Source organism: Ochotona curzoniae, unplaced genomic scaffold, assembly GCF_017591425.1.
Source record: "Ochotona curzoniae isolate NIBS_2020 unplaced genomic scaffold, NIBS_Ocur_1.0 contig_2927, whole genome shotgun sequence".
Taxonomy (NCBI): Eukaryota; Metazoa; Chordata; class Mammalia; order Lagomorpha; family Ochotonidae; genus Ochotona; species Ochotona curzoniae.
This window is the reverse complement of record NW_024465654.1, coordinates 8240697-8264981: the sequence shown is the minus strand read 5'-3', so window position 1 is coordinate 8264981 and position 24285 is coordinate 8240697. Positions and strand designations below refer to the sequence as shown.

The 24285-nt window shown below is 50.4% G+C and overlaps 2 protein-coding genes across 4 annotated transcripts in view; one reads left to right on the top strand and one right to left on the bottom strand.

Moving 5' to 3' along the window:
• Positions 1-12389, bottom strand: part of PFKM (phosphofructokinase, muscle) — a 29093-nt gene extending 16704 nt beyond the window's left edge. Inside the window, exons 1-2 of one of the 2 annotated variants that reach the window (XM_040978952.1) lie at positions 11984-12389; positions 11377-11499 (exon numbers count right to left, since the gene is read on the bottom strand). In XM_040978952.1, the coding sequence (XP_040834886.1) occupies positions 11377-11499; positions 11984-12065 (205 nt within the window). In that variant the 5' untranslated portion in view covers positions 12066-12389. Of the gene's footprint in view, positions 1-1310; positions 1380-11376; positions 11500-11983 lie in introns of those variants that run through there. The other variant, XM_040978954.1, reaches the window with a different exon arrangement.
• Positions 12390-13092: 703 nt separating this feature from the next.
• SENP1 (SUMO specific peptidase 1) overlaps positions 13093-24285 on the top strand; it is a 51086-nt gene continuing 39893 nt past the window's right edge. The window contains exons 1-3 of one of the 2 annotated variants that reach the window (XM_040978957.1): positions 13093-13158; positions 18276-18325; positions 19087-19217. In XM_040978957.1, coding sequence (XP_040834891.1) covers positions 18322-18325; positions 19087-19217 — 135 coding nt within the window. In that variant the 5' untranslated portion in view covers positions 13093-13158; positions 18276-18321. Of the gene's footprint in view, positions 13159-17737; positions 18326-19086; positions 19218-24285 lie in introns of those variants that run through there. The other variant, XM_040978956.1, reaches the window with a different exon arrangement.

The following is a 24285-nucleotide window of genomic DNA, read 5'->3' as shown; positions in this document are numbered from 1 at the left end:
CATCCACACACAGGCTGTGAAGACACCCCAGGCCTGCAGCACTGACAGATTAAGGTCACCAGCTGTGTTGGCACTTCAACCTGCTGCATGTACACCTCTACACTGTCCAGCAGGCTCTCCCTGCCCTTCCCACAGTCTGCACCCACCCAGCCAGGGGAGGCTAGGCCTCATGCACCTTGTTAACCGGAATGCCTTCACCAACACTCAGCATCCAGAACCATGTCCTTCACCTACCTGACTCATTTCATACCTGATATAGTATGTTACCTGTTGCTCACCCACTGACAAGAGTCTGGGCTATTCTGGGCTAGTCTGTGGCAGCCTGCAGCCTGTGGGGGACCCCATCAGCTCTATCCTCTGAGGGGCAGCGAAGGACTTGGCAACAGGGGGAAGTCAGAGTCCAGCCTACCCACAGGGACTCACATGGACAGAAGGATGAGCTGTGGGGCTACATCAGCCAAAGACAGCCCCCACAGAGCCTGCATCACTCCCATCTGCGCCCCACTCCAACCAGAGTCCCAACATTCTGCAAGTAACAGGCCACTAGACAACAGTTCAAAGAGTGAGGAATGCAGGTGGAATTGAAGATAGGCTTGGACAGATACACTTGGACTCCAGGACCTGGGCAAGCCAAGTGACAAATCCTGAAAGGGTAGCCACACAGAGAGCTGCTGGGGAACTGGGAAGGGAGCCGCTCTGATTCCCCCTCCCCCCTCCTCTGTCCTCTCCTTGCACAGCACTCCCAGGCTCCCTCAAGGACGGGAGGTCATCAGGGCAGAGGCCCGCTGAATTATTAGCTAGCCAGAGCACGCAATGAGCAGCTCCACTTTCCTCCGGAATCTCTCCAGGGCGGCAGCTCAGGACACCGGACCAGGGCAGACCCACTCCACCCACATGCGCGGACATGTATACACACATGAGGGACACACATGGAGCGAGCCCGCATCCCATGGGTCCAAAAACCCGTGCATGCGCGCACACCTCAGTTCCCACAACCCACACAATGTGGACAGAGACCCACGCATGCGGACAAACACGGGTTCCGCAACCCATGCGTGGGAGCTGCAGAAACACACGCACACACGCATAAGCAGAGCCACTGGGCCCAGGCCAGGTTTGGGGACCTGTGGGGGCAACTTGGCCACAGGGCCTCCCTCCCAGTCCAGCCGCAGGATAAGGCAGTGCAAGGCTGCCAGGGACGGGGTCCCTGAGCGCGGCCCGCACCCTGTGGCACTCTGGACAGCGTGCCCACCCCCGCGTGGCCACCTCCCCAGGCTCTCGGCCTTCCTCTAGGACCCGGTCCTGCTCACCGAAAGCTGAGCTCCTGCTCGGTCACCGCTTCTCCCCGCGCTCTCGGCCTGGGTACCCGCGGCGCGTCCGGGGAGGAGGGACGCTAGCGGGCGCGGGGCGGGGCCGCGGGCCGAGAGGAGAGGGAGGCTCCGCCCCGGCACTGCAGAGCCCCTGCAGACCCGCTCGGCCACCCGGACACACCGAGTTTCGTGCTGGTCCTGCTCTGGGCGCCAACAACAGTCCACCCTGCCCCTGCCTCTGGCGCACTGTTGTCCCTGAACCTGCACATTCTGGCCGCAAACACTAAGAATGCAACTGACTTGAAGATAGACACCGTTTAATGACGGCGGAGCAAAAGCGTCCATGGCCAGCGTGACCGGGAGAGGAATCCAATCTTCCACACCTTGCCAGCACCCGTTTTCAGAGCAGCAGGTTCCAACTCTGGCTACTTTGCTTCCAATTCAGTTTCCTGTTAATATGCGTCTGATAAGACAGTGGAAGATGGCCACGTACTTGAGACCCTGTCATCCATGCCAGGGAGCCACTCAGAGGTCTCAGCACCTGGCTTTTAGCTGATGTCGCCATTTGAAAAATGAACCAGCAAATGGAAGCTCTCTCTTCCTTTCTTTGCCTCTACCACTGTCTTCCAAATAAGTAAAGTCTTAAAAGCAAAACAAACAAACAAACAAACACTTCTGTACTGCAAAAAATGCACTTAAATAAAAAAGTAATCCTCAGAATGGGAGAAAATATTTGCAAATTGTCTATCATGTAGGGGACTGGAATCCAAAATATGTGAAGAACTCTTGCAACTCAGTAACAGAATAAAATGGACCAACTAAAAATGGGCAAAAATGGGCAAAATATCTAAAAAGAATATGTGTGACAAATAAACATACACAAATGCATTCAACAATATTTATCGTTAGGAAACTGCAAATCAGAACAGCTTGATTCTATTATTTGCCTATCAGAATAACGAAAACTCAAACACAGAATGGCAAAACCCTAAGAATACCACAGGCTGCTGTGGAGCGATTCACTGAATGCTGATTGCAGCACATTGGCCCAGCCACAGGAAGCTAGCCAGAGGATTTCTTAGAAACCTAGACACAGCCTTACCCATGATCCAGCAATGATACTGCTAAGTATTACTCAAATAAGCTTAGGAGTACAACTGGGCCTGATGTGATGGCCCAGTGGCTAAATCCTCACCTTGAACACACTGGGTTCCCATATCAGTGTCAGTTCATGTCCCAGTTGCCCCACTTCCCATCCAGCTCCCATGGCCTGGGAAAGCAGAAGGTGGTCTGGGAAAACAATAGAGGATGGCCTGTACCCATGTGGGAGACCCAGAAGAAGCTCCTGTCTCCCGGCTTCAAATTGGCTCAGTTCCAGCCAATATAGTTACTTGGGGAGTGAACCAGTGGATGGAAAATATTTGTTTCTCCTTCTCTGTGTAAATCTGCTTTTCCAATAAAAATAAATAAATCTTTTAAAAAAAGTACACCACACCAAAACCCACCTGTATATGGAAGCTTACACAGCTGCATGGGTAAAACTGGGGAAAACCAAAGCACCCTTTGAAAGGTGAATAAACATCTATACAAACAATGAAATGATCTACTGAACAATGAGCAGACACAGAAGAACCTTAGTGGCATACTGCTTAGAGAATGTCAGCTTGTGCATAGCTATAGCCTCACAGCTGGCTCAGTGACATAATAGGCTAATCCTCCTTCTGCAACACTGGCATCCCACATGGGGCCGCTGGTCTGAGTCCCAGCTTTTCCATGCCGAGCCCACTGCCTGAATATGGCCTGGGAAAGCAGCAGAGGATGGCTCAAGTGCTTAACCCCCTGCAGCCATGTTAGGGGTACGGTCCCCATTATGATCATCGTATGCTGATGTGGTGCATCTGTTACAGCAGATGAGCCAATGCGGTTACAACTTAGGCTGAGTCCAGAGTCTCCATCAGTGTCTACTCTCTCTGTTGGAGGTTCCTGTGACTTTTGACAAGCGAATAATATCATGTACCTGTAGTTTTATGAACCTAACAGTTTCCGTGTCCCCTCCATTCCTCCCTCATTCTCTGTGCCAAGTCCCAGGTACCACTGCTCTTTTCACTGCCTTTTGCAGAATGCTGTGCAGTAGCTGTGGCTGTAGCCTTAAAGATTTGTTTATTTTTATTTGAAAGGCAGATTTTACAGAAAGAAGAGAGGGAGAGAGATCTTCTGTCTGCTGGTCCACCTCTCAAATGGCTACAAAAGCTGGAGCTGGGCCAGACTGAAGCCAGGAACCTCTTCCAGGTTGCCCACATGGGTACAAGCACTTGTGCCTTCATCTATTGTTTTCCCAGACCACAAGCAAGGAGCAGGATGAAGAGTAGCCAGGACATGAACTGATGCCCACAGGGGATTCTGGCATTGGCAGGCAGAGGAGTAGCCTGTTACGCCACCTACTGGCCCCTAACTGCTTTTTGAATTTACTGATCTGAGAGGTTCCCTGATGGAAGTGTTTTATAGCTGAGCAGCTCAAGAGGGAATCTGCCCAGCTGCTGCTCCTGTCCTGGGGAGGTGAACAGCCCGCTGTGGATCCAGGTGTGGGTGCATGAAGCCTGCACCTGCAGGCAGGGTGGTGAGTGAGGAAAGGGTGTGAGCATTGCCACAGGCCAGGGAACCTAAGCATGGCAGAGTGGGACAAGCACAGGTCAGCAGAGCAAAGCAGCAGTCCTGGCAAAGGAGATGGCACCCACACCACACTAGCACTAGGCCATCCAGATGACCTTCACAGCTGCACTGAGTGATTCTGTGCCCTTCCCCACGTTACACACACACACACACAGCAAGGGGGTGACACGTTCTGGGCCGTCAGCCTCTCACCAGGGCTGATGAATGTTCCAAGGACTAAAACACAGGGACTAGCCATAATACTGCTAGGGAACTTAACTTCATCAAAGCTATACTCAGCTTTCCTCTGTTGCTGAGATTGGTAGCAAAAATCTGGAACTTAGGGTACCTGGCCCTGGCATGGAAAGAGGGAAGGAGAGGACCAAATGCTCAAGAGGACAGCTGGCACAGGGCTAAGAGGTTTCAAGTGTGCCATCTCCTCCACCTGCTCTGGCCAGGCACTGGTCTCCCTACCTGCAGCCAGGAACTGAACGCCTAGCTCCCAGGTAGCAGGGTTGGCAGACTGACAACCAGGTTCCTGCCACAAGGCTGCTGTTTATTAGAACCTTGCCAAAGGCCATGCTCAAGGGGCTGCCCCAGTTTGGATTCCAGCCCCCAAAACTGTGTGACACCAAAAGCCCCACCTTGATAAATATTTAAAATGGGGGTGGCGCTGCAACACCCAGCAGTCAAAGCCTCACCTCGCACGCACTGGTATCACATATGGGCGCCAGTTTGTGTCCTGGCTACTCTCATTCCCAACCAGTTTCCTGCTTGTAGCCTGGGAAAGCAGTACAGGATGGCCCAATGCCTTGGGACCCTGCACCACATGGGAGACCCAAAGGAAGCTCCTTGTTCCTGGCTCAGATTGGCTCAAGCTCTGGCTGTTGCAGCCACTTGAGAGGGTGGGTGTTATTCCTAATGGTTATGAAGCCCAGGCCCCATGTTAGGATGCCTGGATTTGCCACCTGGCTGTGGCTCCGGACTCCAGAGTCCTGCCAGTGTGGAACCTGGGAGGCAGTGAGAACAACTCAAGTGACTGGATTCTGGCCACTCAGGGGAAATTTGAATTAAGCTCCTAGTTCCTGGCTTCAGCCTCATCTTCCCTTACATGGCAGGCATCTGGGATGTGGACCATCAGGTGGGAGTGCAGGAGTGCTCTCACTCTCCTCAAATTAAACATACATGCACACACATTTTAAATAGAGAAATACTATTTTTGAAACTTATTTGAAAGGCAGAGAGAGAATATTTTCCATTTATCTGTTGGTTTGCACTCCTCCGATGGCCACAACAGCAAAGGGTAGGCAAGAGTGAAACGAAGAGCCAGGAACTCTACCCAGTTCTTCCACACGAGTGGCAGGGGCCCAGGAAGTTGGATCGTGGGTATGTGAGCAGAAGCTGGACTGGAACAACTGGGACTTCAACCAGCACTCACACATCAGATACCCAATTCCTGTCCCACCTCTTTGCTTTACAAGCTACCCTGCCTCAGGTATTTGTTAGACTGATACACCAGGTAATGCTATGTTCCCAGGGAGACCTAAGCAAGACTTCACCTAGCCCCAGCCATGAGGTAGGTTCTCTGCATGACCCTCTCTATAGGAGGGTGGTTCAGAAGGCCCTGTTGTGCCTTCTGGGGCTCACTAGGGGTCAAACAACTGTTATAGAACTGGCATCAAGTTCATGTACATGGTAGGGTTAAACATTGTAATGATCTGACCTGGTGTGGTGGCGTAGCGGCTAGTCTCACCTTGTACGCTGGGATCCCATATGGGCGCTGGTTCATATCCTGGCAGCCCCGCTTCCCATCCAGCTCCCTGTTTGTGGCCTGGGAAAGCAGTCGAGGACGGCCTAAAGCCTTGGGACCCTGCATCCACATAGGAGACGCAGAAGAAGCTCCTGGCCTCGGATCAGCTCAGCTCTGGCTATTGCAGTCACTTGAGGAGTGAATAATTGGACAGAAAATCTTCCTCTCTGTATATCTGACTTTGCAGTAAAAATAAATAAATCTTGGGCCTGCTGGCGTGGCCCAGCGGCTAAAGTCCTTATCCTGAACGTACCGGGATCCCATATGGGCACTGGTTCTAATCTCGGCAGCTCCACTTCCCATCCAGCTCCCTGCCTGTGGCCTGGGAAAGCAGTCGAGGACGGCCCAAAGCCTTGGGACCCTGCACCTGCACGGGAGACCTGGAGGAGGTTCTTGGTTCCTGGCTTTGGATCGACGCAGCACCAGCCATTGCACTCACTTGGGGAATGAATCATTGGACAGAAGATCTTCCTCTCTGTCTCTCCTCCTCTCTGTATATCTGACTTTCCAATAAAAATAAATAAACATTTAAAAATAAAACAAAACAAAAATAAATAAATAAATAAATATTTTTTTAAAAAACCACATTGTAATGATCAAGAAAGCAGACATCTTGGGGAGAGTGCCAGAAGCTGGAAGAGCTCTTGAGAGCCACTGAGGAATTCTAAACACCTGGTTGCAGGCAATCATTCCACAGGAGAGGGCCTGGGTTCAAGTTCTCACCCCGCTCCAGATTCAGTTCCTGTAACGGCCTTAGTAGTTGAGTCCCTGCCACCACCCTGTGGGAGACCCAGACTGAGCTGCAGGCATCTGGCTTCCTTCTAGTTCAGGCCTGAGTGCTAGAGGCACTTGGGGGCAGTGGCCCAGTGGAAACATCAATCAACAAACATGTAAAGCACCTGGTTCATATGCGCTGGCCTGACCATTAGCCTGCGTGTCATGGGCAAGACAATGAAGGTATGGACTGCTTTGGACAAAACTTCAAGCTGGAATAAATCTAGATGAGACTACCGGGTAATAAATGTGATAACGGTTACCAGAAGCTGATGTGTTTAGAAGCAACAAAGGTGTCCCCTTACCCCACCATGGAGGTGTCTTGGCCCAGGAATGGGAAAGGAAGGTCTGCACTGACACCACTGTGATAAGATGAGGAAGGTATTGCTGGTGACACACAGTGCAGTTTGGAATGAGAAGCAGGGGCCAGAACTGTGGCACAGTGAGTTAAGCTGCTGCCTGTGACGCTGGCATCTCATATGAGTACCAATCTGAGACCTAATTGCTCTGCTTCTGATCCAGATCCCTGCTAATGAGTTCGGGACAGCAGTGGAAATGGCTCAGGCACCTGGGACTCTGCCACCCATGTGGGAGATCAAAATATAATTCCATGATCCTGGTTTTGGCATGTCCAAACCCTGGCTTTTGGAGAGTGAACCAGTATTTGGGAGATAGGGTGTGTGTGTGTGTGTGTGTGTGTCCGTGTCTCCTCATTTTGTGACTCTATTTCAAATCGATTAATTTTCTTTTAAATAAATAGATCTTAAGGAGGGAAATAGGTGAGGCAGTCACCAAGGTGTGACTCCAATCCAGGACCCTGAGACATCTCAGGCACTGACTGGGAAGCCCAAATCAGAGCAAGCAAACAGCTCTGTCCTCATGAGCTCAGACGCTAGTGAGCAAAGCACATAAAAATCACACCAGCCAAGAAACGAAGAAAAACAGGAAATGGGAAGCAGCAGTGTGACAGGGATGCTAATGAAGCTGGCTGGAGCAGAAACATTTCAGAAGAGGTCTGGCTGCTTAAGTTTGTGGGCAGCTGTCAGGGAGCCAGCATGGGTATACAAGGCCAGAGGCTAGGACAAGCCAGGTGGTTGGGGACTAGAGGACAAGCACACCAAGGGGCTGGCAGTGCCTTGGTGGGGGAGCCTGTGGTACAGCCCTCTCTGGACAGCTGTGTCTCTGGCCCTCTCACTTCCATCCCACCCAACTGGCCTCCTGTTCATCATCTGCCTCCTCATTAAATTATAAACTCTAGGAGACAGGCCCCGGGCATAGGCAGGAGATGGCCATCACATCACAGCTCTGGCTGGACAGGGCAGCTCCACCAGTCATCGGGAGCAACGCGTCTGCCACAGGGCACTTGTCTGGCTCTCCTACCTCACTTGGCACAGGTGGCAGACTTTCTTTGTGTGTCCTGGTTGGTTGAAGCCAATAGTGCACAATTCCAGTCTAGGAGAAACTGGCTGCGGTGCCACTGCATGAGCCCTACCTGGGTATGCTGAGACATTCCAGGACTGGCAGGAGTTGGTCCAAGAAGATGCACTCTGGAGAATCACCCGAGGACAGCGGTGTGTTCAGACATGCATCTGTATGGAATTCTGTATCACACACATCACAGAATGCATACGCTGACCCCCACGGTGTGGCCCTACACTTAGGCTACACAAGGGTATATGTGGGCATTCTCATTCTCCTGCATGGAAATAAGCTTATTAATTCCACTTTCCATGAGCTATTTGAAGCATACTTGTACTTGGTTATGAAAAGTCTTTGTCTCGGGCCCGGCGCGGTGGCGCAAGTGGTTAAGTCCTCGCCTTGCATGCTTGGGATCCCATATGGGCGCCGATTCTAATCCCGGCAGCCCCGCTTCCCTTCCAGCTCCCTGCCTGTGGCCCGGGAAAGCAGTCGAGGACAGCCCAAAGCTTTGGGACCCTGCACCTGTGTGGGAGACCCAGAAGAGGCTCCTGGCTTGGGATCGGCATAGTATCGGCCGTTGCGCTCACTTGGGGAGTGAATCATCGGATGGAAGATCTTCCTCTCTGTATCTCCTCTCTGTATATCCGCCTTTCCAATAAAAAATAATAAAAATAAATCTTTAAAAAAAGAAAAGTCTTTGTCTCTGATGCAGAAAATAAGGCCCTGCTTGGAAAGAACATGGCCACTGTCTCCACACCCCACCTGCACATGCATTGGGCATGACAGGTCACCTGGGTGTGCATGTACTTGTAACAGGCAACACAGGGCATGGTAATGCAGACAGGTGGTCCTACAGCGAAGTACATGACAGTGCAGGAACAGGGGTTGGCCAGCTCAGTCATCCTGGAAGTCACTGGCCACCTAGACACGCTGCCCATCAGGGATGTTCTCATGCCAGGGAGGTGTTGGTTGTACTCGGCACTAGAAGCTGCTAGACCCGAGCTTGGCACACAGAACTACCTGTTGTCCTTCTGTTTCCATCCTGGAGGAAACTGACCCATACTCTCGGCTTCCTGGGCTGCTAAGCACCTTTCTTCACAGAGGCTGGGAGCTAAAGCCCAGGCATGAGGGTGAGGCCTCAGGGACTCACTCTCCTGATGGGGTCCTGCAGCTGGTAGGGGTCCACTTGGGCCAGCAGTATACAAAGACACACACCCTTCCCCTCCACTGCACACAATGACAATGAGCTAGAGGAAAGGTGAGAGAAACACCCCATTCTCCTGTTGGCACTGCACATGCACAGTTGCACCACATCAAGGGGCAAGTGCTGGTCAGGCTGGCAGGAGCCGCTGAGGGACAGCAGCAGGCCTGAGCATGTTTGGATGTCAAGGGTTATTACGTCTGCTCATCATATGACATATGCACAAGCTTCTCCGTGGCTCCCCACGCGGGTGCCTTCAAGCCTAGATGGGAAAGGGTGTGGCATCCACCCTACCAGACAGGTCTCCCCACCCAGCAAAGTATGTTTGTTAATACACAAATAGGGTTACTCCTTATGGTTTCCCCACTACAATGAGCATGAAGCTCCAGCAGGCACTGCACTTGCCTCTCTCATGCTGTATCTTGAGTTCAACCTCAATTCCTGCCCACCATTTGGATCATAGCAGCCAGCTCTCCTTTTCTTGAAACCTATTATTCTCTTTTTTTCCCTTTTACCTGGATAAGGCACCCTTGCCCCTCAGACCTTCCTGAGAATGGGGTTTTCTCATCCATTGGGTCACATTAGGTCTCATCTACACACTGATCCCACAGTGCTATGTTCCTTCATGGTGCTAGCTGCATCCGAACCACACACCATGTCTTTCCACAATTATTGCCAATCTCCCAATGCTCCTGTCTTGTTTGCTGCCCAGCATAGCTCTTGACACGGAATGTTCAGTAAATCTGCTTGGAAGGGATGACAGGGAGAGAAGAGGGAGAAGGGTGAGAATGAGGCAGAAAAGAAGTGGGGCTCCATGCTGTGCAGGGAGGGGAACGTCAAGCTCCTGACCCAGATAAGACCCAAGAAACCAGCTGATCTGGCCCTGCCAAGCCAACTGCAGGCAGGACCTGAAATTCAATGAATTGACAGCAGGGTAATTTTGAAGGAGGTAATTTTGTGTGGCCTGGGAAGGACACCTGTAGTACCCAAAGGGCTTTGGTAGAGAAGGCTCCCCACTCAACTCCACCAGGAAAGCTGGCTCTCACCCAAGAACAAGAGGGTTTTTTCTTTCTAAGATAAATTTCCTTAATAGTCTTATATATTTTTCAATTTATTTGCTTTCATTTTATTTGAAAGGCTGAAAGAGAAATCCTTCAACCCTCGATGCATTCCCCAAATGGTCCCCACAGCTAGAGTTGGGCCAGGCTGAAGCTAGGAGTTCAGAACTCTACTCAGGATGTTAGGCACCCAAGCCCTTGGGCCATCATCAACCACCCTACCCCCCAGGGTGTACCACTGCGCTCTGGGACACACACATCCCCAAGGAGTGGCAGGACTGCTGAGCTGAACCTGGCCTGGCTTAGCCCTGATATTCACAGGCGGAAGTTGTTTATGGGATAAATCTGAGCTCCAGCCAGAGGCAGGCCCAAGGCATTATCTAAGCAAAGGGAGTATAAAATACTAGGAATAGAGCAACAGGAGAAACGGAAGGGCACAAGAGAAGAGGACAAGCAGGAAATAGCATGTACTAATTCAAGATGCACTAAGACAAAACCCGCAGCTAGCTGTTCCTAATGCCTTCCCCGCATGGACAAAGCAAGGCTGGGTAAAAGCAAAATATTCACACAGAGTGGCCATGGGTAGAGACATGGCCCAACCAGCTAAACAAGTCAGCATTCCTATGTGAAGTCACCTTCTTGGGACAGTGGTCAATTTTGTGCACACTGATGAGACTCCAACAAGTAGAGCTGAGGATCCAGAAACAAGCACTCACTCCTTCCCTGGTTCCCTACATTGCTAGACCTCCTTGCTTTGAGGTTCAAGATTGTGAGCCTTTCAAGTGGGTGCTGGGATGCCCGGTTTAACCCAGGGCTACTGCTAGAGAACGCTGGGAGGTACCAGTGAGGGCTCCAACACAAGACCTGCATGGAATCCCTTGCTCCTGGTTTTGGCCTGGTCCAGCAACACTGTGGCAGTGAGGGAAGCCAAGTAGCAGCTAACAGAGATGAAGAGGGTGAGGGTTAGGGAGGGAACGCCACCCACTGACCTCTCTCTTCTTTTGTCTCTCTCTCTCAAACACATACACACATCCTCCCTGTGTCTTAGCTCCCATTTTAGACCTGGTGGGTTCTACCATGGCTGACCACTGCATGCATGAAGACATCACTCTTCAATACTCCTGCTTTCCTACCCCAGTGACCCACAGGCCTCACCAGTTGGAAGAGGAGATGTGCCTTCCTGTGGATCAGGGTCATCCTCAGTATCTAGACCAGGTGAGGCCTCTGGCTTTGGTGAAGGGCTGGGTAGGAGCCTGCTGGAAGTCGAGGCCTCCCCGGCTGAGAAGCAAGAGCTCTTGGTTATCCTCAAGCTGAGACCAAAGGAGGGGTGCCTCCCCCACCCTCCTAGGTCTAGTGTGCTCCCCCAACCCCTCACATCCCCCAGGCTTCTCCACTCCTAAATTCAATAACCCATCTCCACAGTTGTCTTACAGCAAGAAGTGTCTACCCCTTTGACAGACACAGAAAACTAGAGCTGAGTGGAAGGGGACATTTCCCCTTGGGGCATAACTTGACCCTAATAATGGCACCTGGGGTTCCCCTGGTGAGCTCAGGAACCAACTCAGGGGCTCCCTTTCAACATCCAACCCTCCCTCCCTGCCAGGGACTGTCCACACACACCAGGCCAGTGGTCTGTTCATGTGGATGCTCCGTGAGGAAAGCATGAGGGGACACACCACTCACTGGCCTCTGGGGTCTGTTCTGAGCCTCCCGTGGGAGAACCCTAGCCACAGCGGGGCACCGTTAGGAGCCACTGGGGTACCTGTGCTTGGAGGAGTCCTGACTACCTGCTGGGAGCGAATCACACACATGAAAAACTTCAGGTGAAATTCCTCTTTACGCATGGCTGCCCCCTAGGAATAAGAGACAGCGTTAAGGCAAGCGGGTGCCAAAGTGTCCATGATTTCCCAGTACCTGCCCCGGCACGGAGCCACCGTGAAAGCCCGGTAAGGGCGCAGGTCAGGCGGGCCTGCGGGACGAGGCCCTTGGCTGCCAGGCTACAGGGTCCCGCCCGTGGGGGGACCCCACGCGAGGACGCCGGGAGACTAACTTGGCTCCCAGTACCTCCTGCACCAGCGCGAGCGCTCCGGGCCTCGCCACACGACACGGCAGGGACTACGAACTATGCAGGACCCGGATCCCCGGGTCTGTGCGAGGGCCCTGGCGGCTGCCTGCGGGCCCAGGGCCGCGACCGGCTGCCATGGAAACAGCAGCGCGAGTACAGGCCGCCCGGCGGAACCAGAGTGCACAGGCTGCAGGAGCAGAGGGACAGAGAAGAACAGGACACGAAGGGCGCGCTTAGCGCACGCCGCGCGTGCGGGCGGAGAAGAGCGCGGGCAGCCGGGGACCGACGCGTGGCGACCACCACCGCCTTTGCGGCCGCACCAGCCGCGTCGCCGCGTGCAGGTGCCCCGCGGGGCCTTCGCGTGGCTCCTTGGCCACCAGACCCTGTCCCCCGCGGCCTCCGCAGGCCCTTCCGGGGCTGGGAAAGCGGTTCCGGTTCGCGGAGCCTCCCGGGATTTGCGTTCCGCGACCGGCCGGAAACCCCCTCGCCTCGCAGCCGGTTCCGGTCCGGTGAGTGGCGGCGGGAAGCCGGGGGCGGGGGCGGATGGCGGGAGCCTGGCCGCGAGGCCGGGCCTGGCGGGGAGCGCGCGTTCCCCGGGCCCTGCCCCCGTGCCCCTCGCCCCGCGCGGCCGCCGGCCGGCGAGTGGCGGTTCGCCGGAGCGCTTCGCGCAGCGCCCTGGGGCCCACGCCGGCGCCGCCCCCTGGGCTTTCCCGCCCGAGCGGGGTCGCCGCCCCGGGACGCGCCCTCGCCGGCTCACCTGTCGGCTTCCCCACGGCCGCTCGTGCGCCCCGCGCGCCGCTCGCCGGGAGGCGCCTGCGCTAGTGCTGCGGCCGCCCCGCCGCGCCGGACGCCGCTGCGCTCATCGCCGCTCGGTAATCCGCGGTGACCCCGGCGGGATCGCTGGGCCCGGGGACGGGGATTCGCGTTATCAGCGCCGCCGCAGCGTCCTCTATCTCGCCCGCAGGGACGCGCCGCGTTATCACCGCCGGGGCAGCCTCCTCGGATGTTCCGAGTATTGTTCGTGGCGATGGTAATTCTCGGATGCCCGCGGGAGGCCTTGCAGGGCTGACAACTCCCTGGCCCGGGGTCGGGGCTGCCACCCACACGGACCCCTAGTCTGCACAGCTCCTGGGGTGTGCTGGGTTCAGTGGGATCTTAAGCATCCTTTGGAGCCGGTGCCCTGAGCCCTCAGGGTTCTGGTCGCCTCCAAGCCGGTGAGTGGAAGTAGGGGTCGGGTGATGCAAGCAGGTGCTTCTGCTGACCACGGCCAAGTCCCGCAGGGCTACAGCTTCGAAAGTCCTCCTCGCGTCATGGGAAGGCCCAGCCAGGCCGGTGGCCAGCTTCTACCAGCAGACCCGTCCTTCCTCCCTCCCCTGCATGCGGCTCAGGTTCCGGGTCTCCTTGGGACTTGGCTGGGCTGGTGGAAGCCAGGAGCACAAGATGATGTGCCTGGTACTACACGGCGCACACAGATGTTTATGTCCACACACCTAGCTGACTGTGAGCAAAGTTTACCAGGGACTGCGTTCCCAGGCAATCTCCAGTGTATCCCTTAGGAGTGTGTGAACTTGGACCTGCTTCCATTGCAGTCAGGACTTCATCCGCGTTTTTTTCTTGTAGGTCTTTATTACTTTGTGCTCAGCTACTAATCTGGTTCCCCTCAAGAACTAATTGCGTACATTCTTTTGGTGAAGAAAATGGTTAGTGTGTACAAAGGAATTCATTATTGAATGAGTTATTTTCTTAACAGGAAAACTATTTGAAAATGTATTTATTTGAAAGGTACAGTTGTAGAGATTTTGCATCTGGTGGGCTGCTTCCCAAATGGCTGCAGGCAGCCAGGACTGAGCCAAAAGTTGCACTCAGGTTTGCCATATTGGGTACAAGGTCTTTGAGGGCTTAGGCCATATGCTGCTTTCCCAGATGTATTAGCAGTGAGCTGGATCGCAGCCGTTGGATGTGCAAAGTGCTGCTTATGCGATGCTGGTATTGCAGGTGGCAGCTTTACCCACAGCACCGCAATTCCAGCCCCAAGAGAAGAATTCCTACACTTGGAGGCATTTAGTGGTCTGAAAGTTACCAGACCCAGCATTGCATGGAGACTCTTGGGATCCAGTATCCCTTCTCCTGATACAGTCCCTAGGTGGTGAAAAGCACGCACTGTGGGCACACTGAGGAAGGTCGGTCTGTTTACCCCTCCAAGTACATGTCAGGCTTCAGTTCCTTAAAGTGGTGGATCAGTGAGGAATTGTGAGGCTGCAGTAAAGGAAGTGAAGTGTGGGGTGTGGTCATATCTTGCTGAACCTCCCCAGCACAGCCTTAGGGTTTTTAGCTTGCTTGGTCTGTCTCCTCATTCGTCATTGAGTGTGTCACTGGGCTGCAGACTTTCTATTGGCATTCTTTTTTAAAGATTTATTTATTTTTATTGGGAAGTCGGATATACAGAGAAGAGGGAAGAGAGAGGAAGATCTTCCATCCGCTGGTTCACTCCCCAAGTGACCACAACAGCTACAGCTGAGCTAATCAGGAGCCAAGAGCGTCTTCCGGGTCTCCCACACAAGTGCAGTGTCCCAAGGCTTTGGGCCATGCTCAACTGCTTTCCCAGGCTATTGCACCGGGCCCTATATTGGCATTCTTAAAACAAAAAGAAAAAAAAAGTTGATAATAGTTACCAAGTGACCTAAGACAGCACTACTAATTTACTACTGGTTAATGTGATTTTCTCCCTTACCCTGGAACTCGGGGGAATTCAGTTAAAGAAGAAAGGAGGGCCTGGCGCTATAGCCTAATGGCTAAAGTCCTCGCCTTGCATGCACTGGGATTCCATATGGGCGCTGGTTCATATGTTGGCTCTCCCACATTCCTTCCAGCTTCCTGCTTGTGGCCTGGGAGAATCATCAAGGATGGCCAGAGCCTTGGGACCCTGTAACCATGTGGGAGACCCAGAAGAAGCTCCTGGCTTCGGATCAGCTCAGCTCTGGCCATTGTGGCCACTTGGGAGTGAACCAGTCAGTATATGGAAGATCTTTTTTGTCTCTCCTCTCTGTAAACCTAACTTTCCAATAAAATAAATAAAACAGGAGGAGTAACCTGGAGGATTTCCACATAGAAGTCTTTTAAGTTGGGCTTTTTTTGTTTTTTTCCAAAGATTTATTTGTATTTGTTGGAAAGGTAGATTTACAGAGAGGAGAGACAGAAAGATCTATCTGCTGGGTCACTCCCCCAAGTGGCCTCAATGGCCAGAGCTGAGCTGATCAGGAGCTTCTTCTGGATTTTTTTTTTTAAGATTTATTTTATTATTTTTATTGGAAAGGCGGATATACAGAGAGGAGAGACAGAGAGGAAGATCTTCCGTTCGATGATTCACTCCCCAAGTGAGCGCAACGGCCGATGCTATGCCAATCCCAAGCCAGGAACCTCTTCCGGGTCTCCCACGCGGGTGCAGGGTCCCAAAGCTTTGGGCTGTCCTCGACTGCTTTCCCGGGCCACAGGCAGGGAGCTGGAAGGGAAGCGGGGCAGCCGGGATAGAACCGGCGCCCATATGGGATCCCGGGCGTGCAAGGCGAGAACCTTAACCACTTGTGCCACCGCGCCGGGCCATGCTTCAGAGAGAGAGATTGTGCTTCTGGATTTTCTATATGGAAGCAGGATCCCAAAGCCTTGGGCCACCTGCTGCTGCTTTCCCAGACCATCCTCAGGGAGCTGGGTGGGAAGTGGAGCAGTTGGAGTTGAACTGGCTCCCACATGGAATGGTGGTGCTGACAGGTAGAGGATTAGCCACTTTAGCCATCAAGCAGGCCTGTAAGTTGAACTGTGGTAATGCATTTGAAGCGTAAATCTAAGGCTTAAGTTCTTTAGGGGTCCTGTTTGGCAGGCTAGATAATCCAGTGTTGATTGCTGTGCTTGGCAGTGTTGCCCTCCCTCTGTATAAGCACGAAGTGTGTTGTTCTCTCAGCACTGTTGGCGTCATGCTCCACCCTCACCTTTGCCTCTGAGATGAGACAGTGTCTAGAGGAAGGGGCACTGTGACCTTCTCCTGGGAGTCTGCTGAGAAGCCCACATGCCATAGGCATGTTTATTAGCCTGGTTTCGGAAATTGGGCTTTAGCTACTTTTTCTTTTCTTCTGGGAGAAGTGAACACTTCAGAGAAGTGTTTACTTACAGCAGTCCTTCACTTAAGGTTTGGCTGCCCATGGTCTTAATCACCCATGGTCAACTCTGTGGTCAGAAATGTTAAATGAGAATTTATTTATTTTTTCTAAGATTATTTGAAAGGCAAGAGAGAGACAGAGAGATCTACCATCGCCATTTGCTGGGTCGCCTCCTAAGTGGCTACAGCAGCCAGAGTTGAGCCAGGCTGAATCAGGAGCCTGCATTCCATCTGGGTCTTCTCCAGGGGTGCCTCTTGTGTTCTCGGCAAGGAGCTGGGTCAGAATGGAGTAGATAGCACTTGAACTGGTACTGCGATGTGGAATGCTGGTGTCAAAAGTGGTGTTTTAAATCCTGGTGCCTTAATTAGTCCATGTTTTGAGAGTCAGAAGACTGTGGTATTGTATTGCTATAATGCTTCTCATTATTTGCTACTCTCTTATTGGGCTCAATTCATATATTAAACTTTACAACTGATGTATGTGTTGTACTATAGAAAGTTCATGGAAAAGTAAGATTTTGAAAGAAGTAAGATTTCTCTAATAAAAATTGTTTAAAAAGAAAAACTTTTTGAAAAATGTATAGTCTGAAAAAGTACGCGTGCGTTTCAGTTTTTCTTGAAGATTTGTTTATTTTTATTGGGAAGGCAGATATACAGAGAGGAGAGACAGAGGACGATCTTCCGTCTGCTGATTCACTCCCCAAGTGGCCACAGTGGCTGGAGCTGAGCTGATCCGAAGCCAGGAACAAGTAACCTCTTCCCAGTCTACCACACAGGTGCAGGGTCCCGAGGCTTTGGGCCATTCTCAACTGCTTTCACAGGCCACAAGCAGGGAGCTGAATGGGAAGTGGGGCGGCCAGCATTAGAACTGGCACCCATATGGGATCCCAGTGCATTCAAGGCGAGGACTTTAGTGCTAGGATGCCACGCCTGGCCCAAGAAGCTGGGTTTCTAGGGTGCAGTGCCCAGGAACCCCACGAAAGAGGCATTCTGTGTAAGCATGGAGCTTTATTTTGTTGCATGATGGGGTGGAGGGGCTGTGCTTTTTACAGACTGCAGCATTCCTTGCTTGTCCACAGGAAATCAGTAGCATATTTGCTCTGAGTACCACATAAGGAAGATAATCTTAAAAAAAGAGCTTTTCTTATTTTTTTGAAGGACAGTGTTATGGCGAGCGGGATATCTTTTATTTGAGGTTTTATTCCACAAATGCCGCAAGGTCTGCCGCTGGGCCACACTGAAGTCAGAAACCTGGAATTCCATCTGGGTCTGCTTTGTGAATGCAAGAGCCCAAAGACTTGAGCCATTTTCTGCTTTCCTAGACTCCTTTGCAGGGAAGTGGATCTGAAGTGGAGCAGCTGGGACTCAGACTAGCCCAGATGAGAAACTGGCAATCTGAGCAGCAGCTTAACCCCGCACATAGCTGGCTCTGGAAGAGAAGCCTGCGTGGGGCCATAATTGGGACAAGGTGGCTCAACATAGCACAAGGCGCACAGGCAGGAAGGACCTGAGTTATCTGATGTTGTGACCTCTTGTGCATTGTGCAGTTTTCCTGCAGGGGTGCTCCCCGCTTGCTGCTTGTGTTGGTGCTCGGATGCTGTGGCTTGGTCGTGACTGCTTAATGACCTGGCACAGATTGCCCAAGTGTTGGGAAGCAGCTCTGAGCACTGGTAGTTCCCTTGTTCCCCATCAAGTCAGCCCTCCTTACACCTTAGACTTTTCACTCCTGAAGAAAACAAAGGATTGGTACTTCTGAGTGGCTTTCTGATCTGCAGTTAGATAAAATGGATGTCTATAATGTTCATTAGGTAATGTTTCTCTTTTGTATCTTTTCCTCAGTGAACTTTGTATTGTTGCCAAAGTCAGTGATGTGAGAAGACCTGACATGGGTAAGACTAACCATAGTCAGTTCAATTTTTCAATTGCCCTGAAATTTTTCAAATTATTTATTTATTTTTGTACTTAATCTATTTATTTGAGAAGCAGGCTTACCAAAAGAGAGATTACTTGTCCTCAGATTCACTTCCCAGTGCTGTCACGGCTAGGGCTATGTCCAGTGTCTGGGGCTCAAGCATGGGTCCCATCTGCTATTGCTTTCCCAAGTGCACAAGCAGCAAATGGGATTGAAAGTGGGGCAGCTAGGTCTGGAACCAGGACTTAGGTGGGATGCCAGCATCATGGACAGCGGCTTTACTTGATGTCCCATAGTGCCGTCTGTCTGATTAGTGAAGTGACCAATATTAACAGTGTTGGCTTCTGAATGGTAAAATTTTCCCTCAATTCTTTAAATGTGAAAACCTGTATTTCATCGCTTCTCGGCTCTTTGGCTAGGATCAAATGTAGAAAACCGGTATTTCTACAGTTAAAACATTAAAACTTTTCTGTGGGAAAACTTCATTATTTCTAAAACTTAAGGCTGTGTTTTTGAACTATTTTGGTGTATAATTTTAGTTCCGAATGAGCTGGTTTCTGCATAAGGACCTCTTGAACATTTTTTTTTTTAACACAGGATTATGGGCAGGGGGTGTTGTTTGACTGCAAAGTTCTTTGGGAATCGGTTTTGTTAATTGCTTTTATTATATGAAAAGATGGGCTCATAGGAAAAATATTGAAGAATGATGTGCCTTGAGCTAATCTGGTCTCTCCTCAGATGACACTGCTGACAGGGCGAGGATGGATGCTGGCGAGGTGACTGTCATGAACCACGGCTCTATCCTCAGATCTCACTTCCTGCCACAGACAGGCTTTCTCAAGGACCAGCCTTCATGTTCTGACCAGCAGGTTAGGAATAATCGCCCTTAATTAATTAGTTAATTAGTTAAGCTCATTGTAAGTTTCTATCTCATATAGTTTATTTTTTTTTAATTATTATTATTATCTTATGATAGAGTTCCCATAGGCCTTGGATTTCCCTTACCCCCTCCCCAAGTTCCCTTCCCCCCCACTGAATTCCCATATGTTTTTACTATAGTATAGTTCTTCATAAGCAGTCATATCATCCATCATTGCGGGCATGGACAATGGCAGAGAGTCCAGCATCCTATTGTCAAGATATTGTTAGTGGTTTCGTTGGGAGTCCATCTTTAATCTGGAAGTAGAGATGTATACTACATTGTATCTTCACATCTGGCCATGATTATGGTAGGCTCCATTATGCAGTTACTACACATCCCTTTAAATGAAAAGCCACAATGCAAAATCAACAAAAGTAAGAAAAAAAAATAAATTAAAAACTCCATGAAGTTAAATAACATGCTACTGGGTATGATAGTTTCCAATGCACAGTTGCTGTTCATCCCCTTAAATGAAAAGCCACAATACAAAATCAACAAGAAAAAAAGAGATTAAAGGCATAAATTACTGAATGACTAATGTGTCGCTGAAGAAATGAAAAACAATATCAAGAACCTTCTTGAAGAAAATGATGCTACTGTGTGATGCATGAAGAATTTGTTGAGAAAAAGTTTTGAAGAGATGAAGCAAACAAAACAATCCTTGAGATATAGTTTCTGCTGATCTTCGTTGGTGAAATATGTCTCCTGTAGGCAACAAATACATGGGTTAAGTTTCATAATCTGTGTTGTTTGATGAGTTTAATCCATTTACATTCAGGGTTATAGGAATGGGTAGTAATTTGGTCCTGTCATTTGAGCAATGGGTTGTTCATTGATTTCGACTTCTGTAGTTATTTTGCTGGGATGTTCTTCACATTTGTCTTTAGTTTTTTTTTTTTTTAAGATTTATTTATTTATTATTACAAAGTCAGATATACAGAGACGAGGAGAGACAGAGAGGAAGATCTTCTGTCCGATGATTCACTCCCCAAGTGAGCCGCAACGGCCGGTGCTGTGCCGATTCAAAGCCAGGAACCAGAAACTTCTTCCAGGTCTCCGACGCAGGTGCAGGGTCCCAAGGCTTTGGGCCGTCCTCAACTGCTTTCCCAGGCCACAAGCAGGGAGCTGGATGGGAAGTGGGGCCGCCGGGATTAGAACCGGCGCCCATATGGGATCCCGGTGAGGACTTTAGCTGCTAAGCCACGCCGCCGGGCCCTTTGGTTTTGATGGATGCTATTTCTCTTCTCCATCAAAAAAACATCTTTAAATATCATTTGAAGGACAGTAACAGAAGAGGCATATCCTTTAAAACTTTCTTTACTGTGGAAGAATTTTATTTCATTTTCAAAGACAAAGGAAAGCTTTGCTCGGTACATTATCCTGGGCCGACAAGTTTTTGCTTATAGAATCTGGAATATGTCACTCAGTTCTTTTCTGGCCTGCATGTGTCTTGATGAAGATCACTTTTGGTCAACCCTGTTGGAAGTTCTGTGGCATTCCTGGATGTTGTTTCTCAATTTTTTCTCTAGATTACGGAAAATTTCCCTTATTATTTCATTAAATACATTTTTAAACCCAGCTTCTCTCTCTGCACCTTCTGGGACTCCCATAACTAACTCTCTCTCTCTCTCTTTTTTTTTTAAGATTTATTATTTGTTTGGATTGGAAAGGTACATAATACAGAGAGAAGGAGAGACAAAGAGGAAGATCTTCCGTCCGATGATTCACTCCCCAAGTGGCCACAACGGCCAGTTCTGAGCTGATCTGAAGCCAGGATCCAGGAACTCTTCCTGGTCTCCTACATGGGTGCAGGGTCCCAAGGCCCTGGGCCATCCTCAACTGCTTTCCCAGGCAGGGAGCTGGAATGGAAGCAGGGCTGCCAGGATTAGAACCTTATGGGAGCATTCAAAGTGAGGACTTTAGCTGCTAGGCCACAGCGCCGGACCGTCCGCCATATTCTTAATTTCTAATATATCAACTTTCATTTGATTCATTTCCTGTGTGACATATTCCTTAAATTCCTTGAACGCCTGCCTTACACACTTCTCGTTGATAAGCTTTATAACAAGTGTTTTGAAATCTTATCCCCCGTTTTCTCAGTGTTTTCCTCAGTTAACCTTGAGGTTGGCAAAGGCTTGCTCCTTCGCAGGGGAGTTTTCAGTAATATTCATTGTGCCTGCATCTCTTCTTTTTGCTCTTGGTCATTGCAGATTCTTCTCCTTGGGGCAGGTTTCTAAGCTGTGTCACCCACAGGTCTACAATTTATTTTACTTGTTGTGATTGGTATATGGCTCTGTGTTTGCAGTCACTTGTACCACTCCCTCCAACGAGTTCCAGGTCTGGGTTCTTATGTTAGACTTCCACCATGGTCTCTTTAGCCCCAGTTCCTGGATCATCACTCTCCACCTCCTGTGATACAAGTTGAGGCTGAACTGTTGTCTGTACAGCCTTTCTCCCACTTCTGGTTGGAGCAGGTCCTAGGATTAGGGAGACACCAGGTGACCTATATAGCTAGGTTGTTGGTGGTACTGATCTTGCCAGAAGCTGTTGGCCATTAGGTCTGAGGGCCACATGGACCTAATTTGACCCATATGGTGCCAAAGTCAGTATTATTTTCCCTGTGGGACTAGTGCAATGCACTGAGCTCAGTGAGTGCGCTCCCATTTTGGTGCTTGTGCAGCTTCCTATTAACCCTGCAGTCTTAAAGCTTTTGCCACATGGTAGAAAATGGCACCTGTTGTGCCACTACTACAGTTATTGATCTGCTGGCCATTGAGTCTGAGGGCTACCCAGTCCTATCTTGGATGGAACCTGTAGGATGCCATATTGTTGCAGTTCACTGAGCTAGAAATGAGTTCCCTCCCAGCTCAGTGCATGTGCAGCACTGTTCTATGGCCTTGCCTTCCTACACACAAAATGGCACCTGATTTGGCTCTAGAGGGTGTACTGGGCTGTCAAATCCACCTTGTATCCACACTGTGCATCTGGGACTTGCCTCTCTGTTTCTACTCCTGGTCAAATCAAACAGACCAGCAGGACAGGCAGTTCTTTTCTGAGTTCACCTCTGAACTCCCGATAGAAGTCCCTTCCCACCTGGTTGCTGGTGAAGTTCCAGCTGTGGGTATAGTTCAGATCGCTGCTGGCTGAATGCCACTGGGGTATCAGTCACTGCAACACCACCCTGTTGTGTGTGCTCTTTCCTGTGTCTCTCAGTCTCTAGATGCCCCCTGCTGTTGTTCTGTCCTCCTAGTTCCTGGTACGTACCCTCTCTGCTTCACACTGGCTAATATTTCTTCATCTTTTTAAATGTGTCCTTACCCTATTTCACTATCATGATTCCCCACCTGATACAGTTTAAATGCACATCTCAATGCAAACAAATATTTTTAAGAAATTTAAGATATTTGCTTATTCAGTAGGCAGAGTTACAGAGAGAGCTGTCTTCTGTCCACTGGTTCACTTCTCAAATGGCTGCAGTGGCCAAGGCTGGGCCAGCCTAAAGTTGGGACCAGGAGCTTCATCCGGGTTTCCCACATGGATGCGGGACCCAAGCTCTTGGACCATCTTCCACTGCTTTCTCAGACATATTAACAGAGAGTTAGGGCCGAAATGGAGCAGCCGGGATGCTGGCATTGCAAGCAGTGCTTCAATTGCTGTATCACTGTGCCGGCCTCAGTAAGCTTCTAGAGCCAGGAATTTTAGTGTTTAGAGTTCTGCTTCTTTCGTTAAGGTTGAGATGAGACAGGCTAATGTGAGTTATTGGGAAAAAACAGTACCTTTTTGAAAGTACTCATTATTCCAAGAGTTTTGGTTGCCCTTGCTGATGTCATTTTTCTGGAGCAGGGGAAAAGGGAGGGACCAAGCACCCACCCTGCTGGGCTTGTCTGTGCTCCAGGTTTCCTTTCCAAGGCCAGTCAGGGAACAGCTGCATCGGGATCCTTTGGGTAGTGTGGAACACAAAGCCCTCACCACCACAATCACGGTCTGTGTGCTATCTCATGCACTTCCCAAGGAAGAAAGAGAGACCTTTCATCTATGGTACATTCTCATGTTCACAACAGCAAGAGCAGGACAAGGCTGACCTAGAGCCTGGAACTCAGTCTGGGACCCAAATATATGAAGAGCTGCTTGCCAGGGTCTGCATTTTTAGGGAGTTCAAATCAAGCAGAGCTAAGACTGAGTTGAAGACAGCGTCTTCACTGTTGCACCAGACTCATACCTCAGGACCTATGTGCTGTACATGCCCACAGTATGAGACCCCCTACCCCAGGGCTGTGTGTTGTGCACATCCACAGAGTGAGACCCCACCCCAGGGCTGTGTGTTTTGCATATGCAGCTGATTGACACTCATGCGATTGGAAACACATAGCTAGGACAATCATCTTTGTAGAGGAAAGCATGGATACCTTTGTTGAAGTAGTGCCCTGCTGTCTGAAGCTACCTCAGGAGCAAGTCGTTGCCCCTCGTCATTAAAAATCTAGTGCTTCCCATCGCATTCCCCTTCCTCTTGTTTTGATGAAGAGCACACTGTGACGCATATCCAGCTTTGTGTCAGCAGTACTATAGCACCTCTGATAGGTTGCTTCTCCTGGCCTTTTTCTCTCATATTACAGTTGGCTTTCAGATTGCCTAGTCAGCTGTTTTTTGTTTGTTTGTTTGTTTGTTTGTTTGTTTTTAAAGAGCATCTACTCTGGAAGAGAAGGCAAATTGGTACTGTTTGTATAGGACATGATCTTTTTTCTTTTTTAAAGATTTATTTATTGGAAAGTCAGATATATAGAGAGAAGGAGAAACAGAGAGGAAGCTCTTCCTTCCGATGTTTCACTCCCCAAGTGAGTGCAACGGCCGATGCTATGCCGATCTGAAGCCAGGATCCAGGAACTTCTGGGTATCCCACATGGGTGCAGGGTCCCAAGGCTTTGGGCTGTCCTCGACTGCTTTCCCAGGCCACAAGCAGGGAGCTAGATGGGAAGTGGAGCTTCCGGGATTAGAACCGGCGCCCATATGGGCTCCTG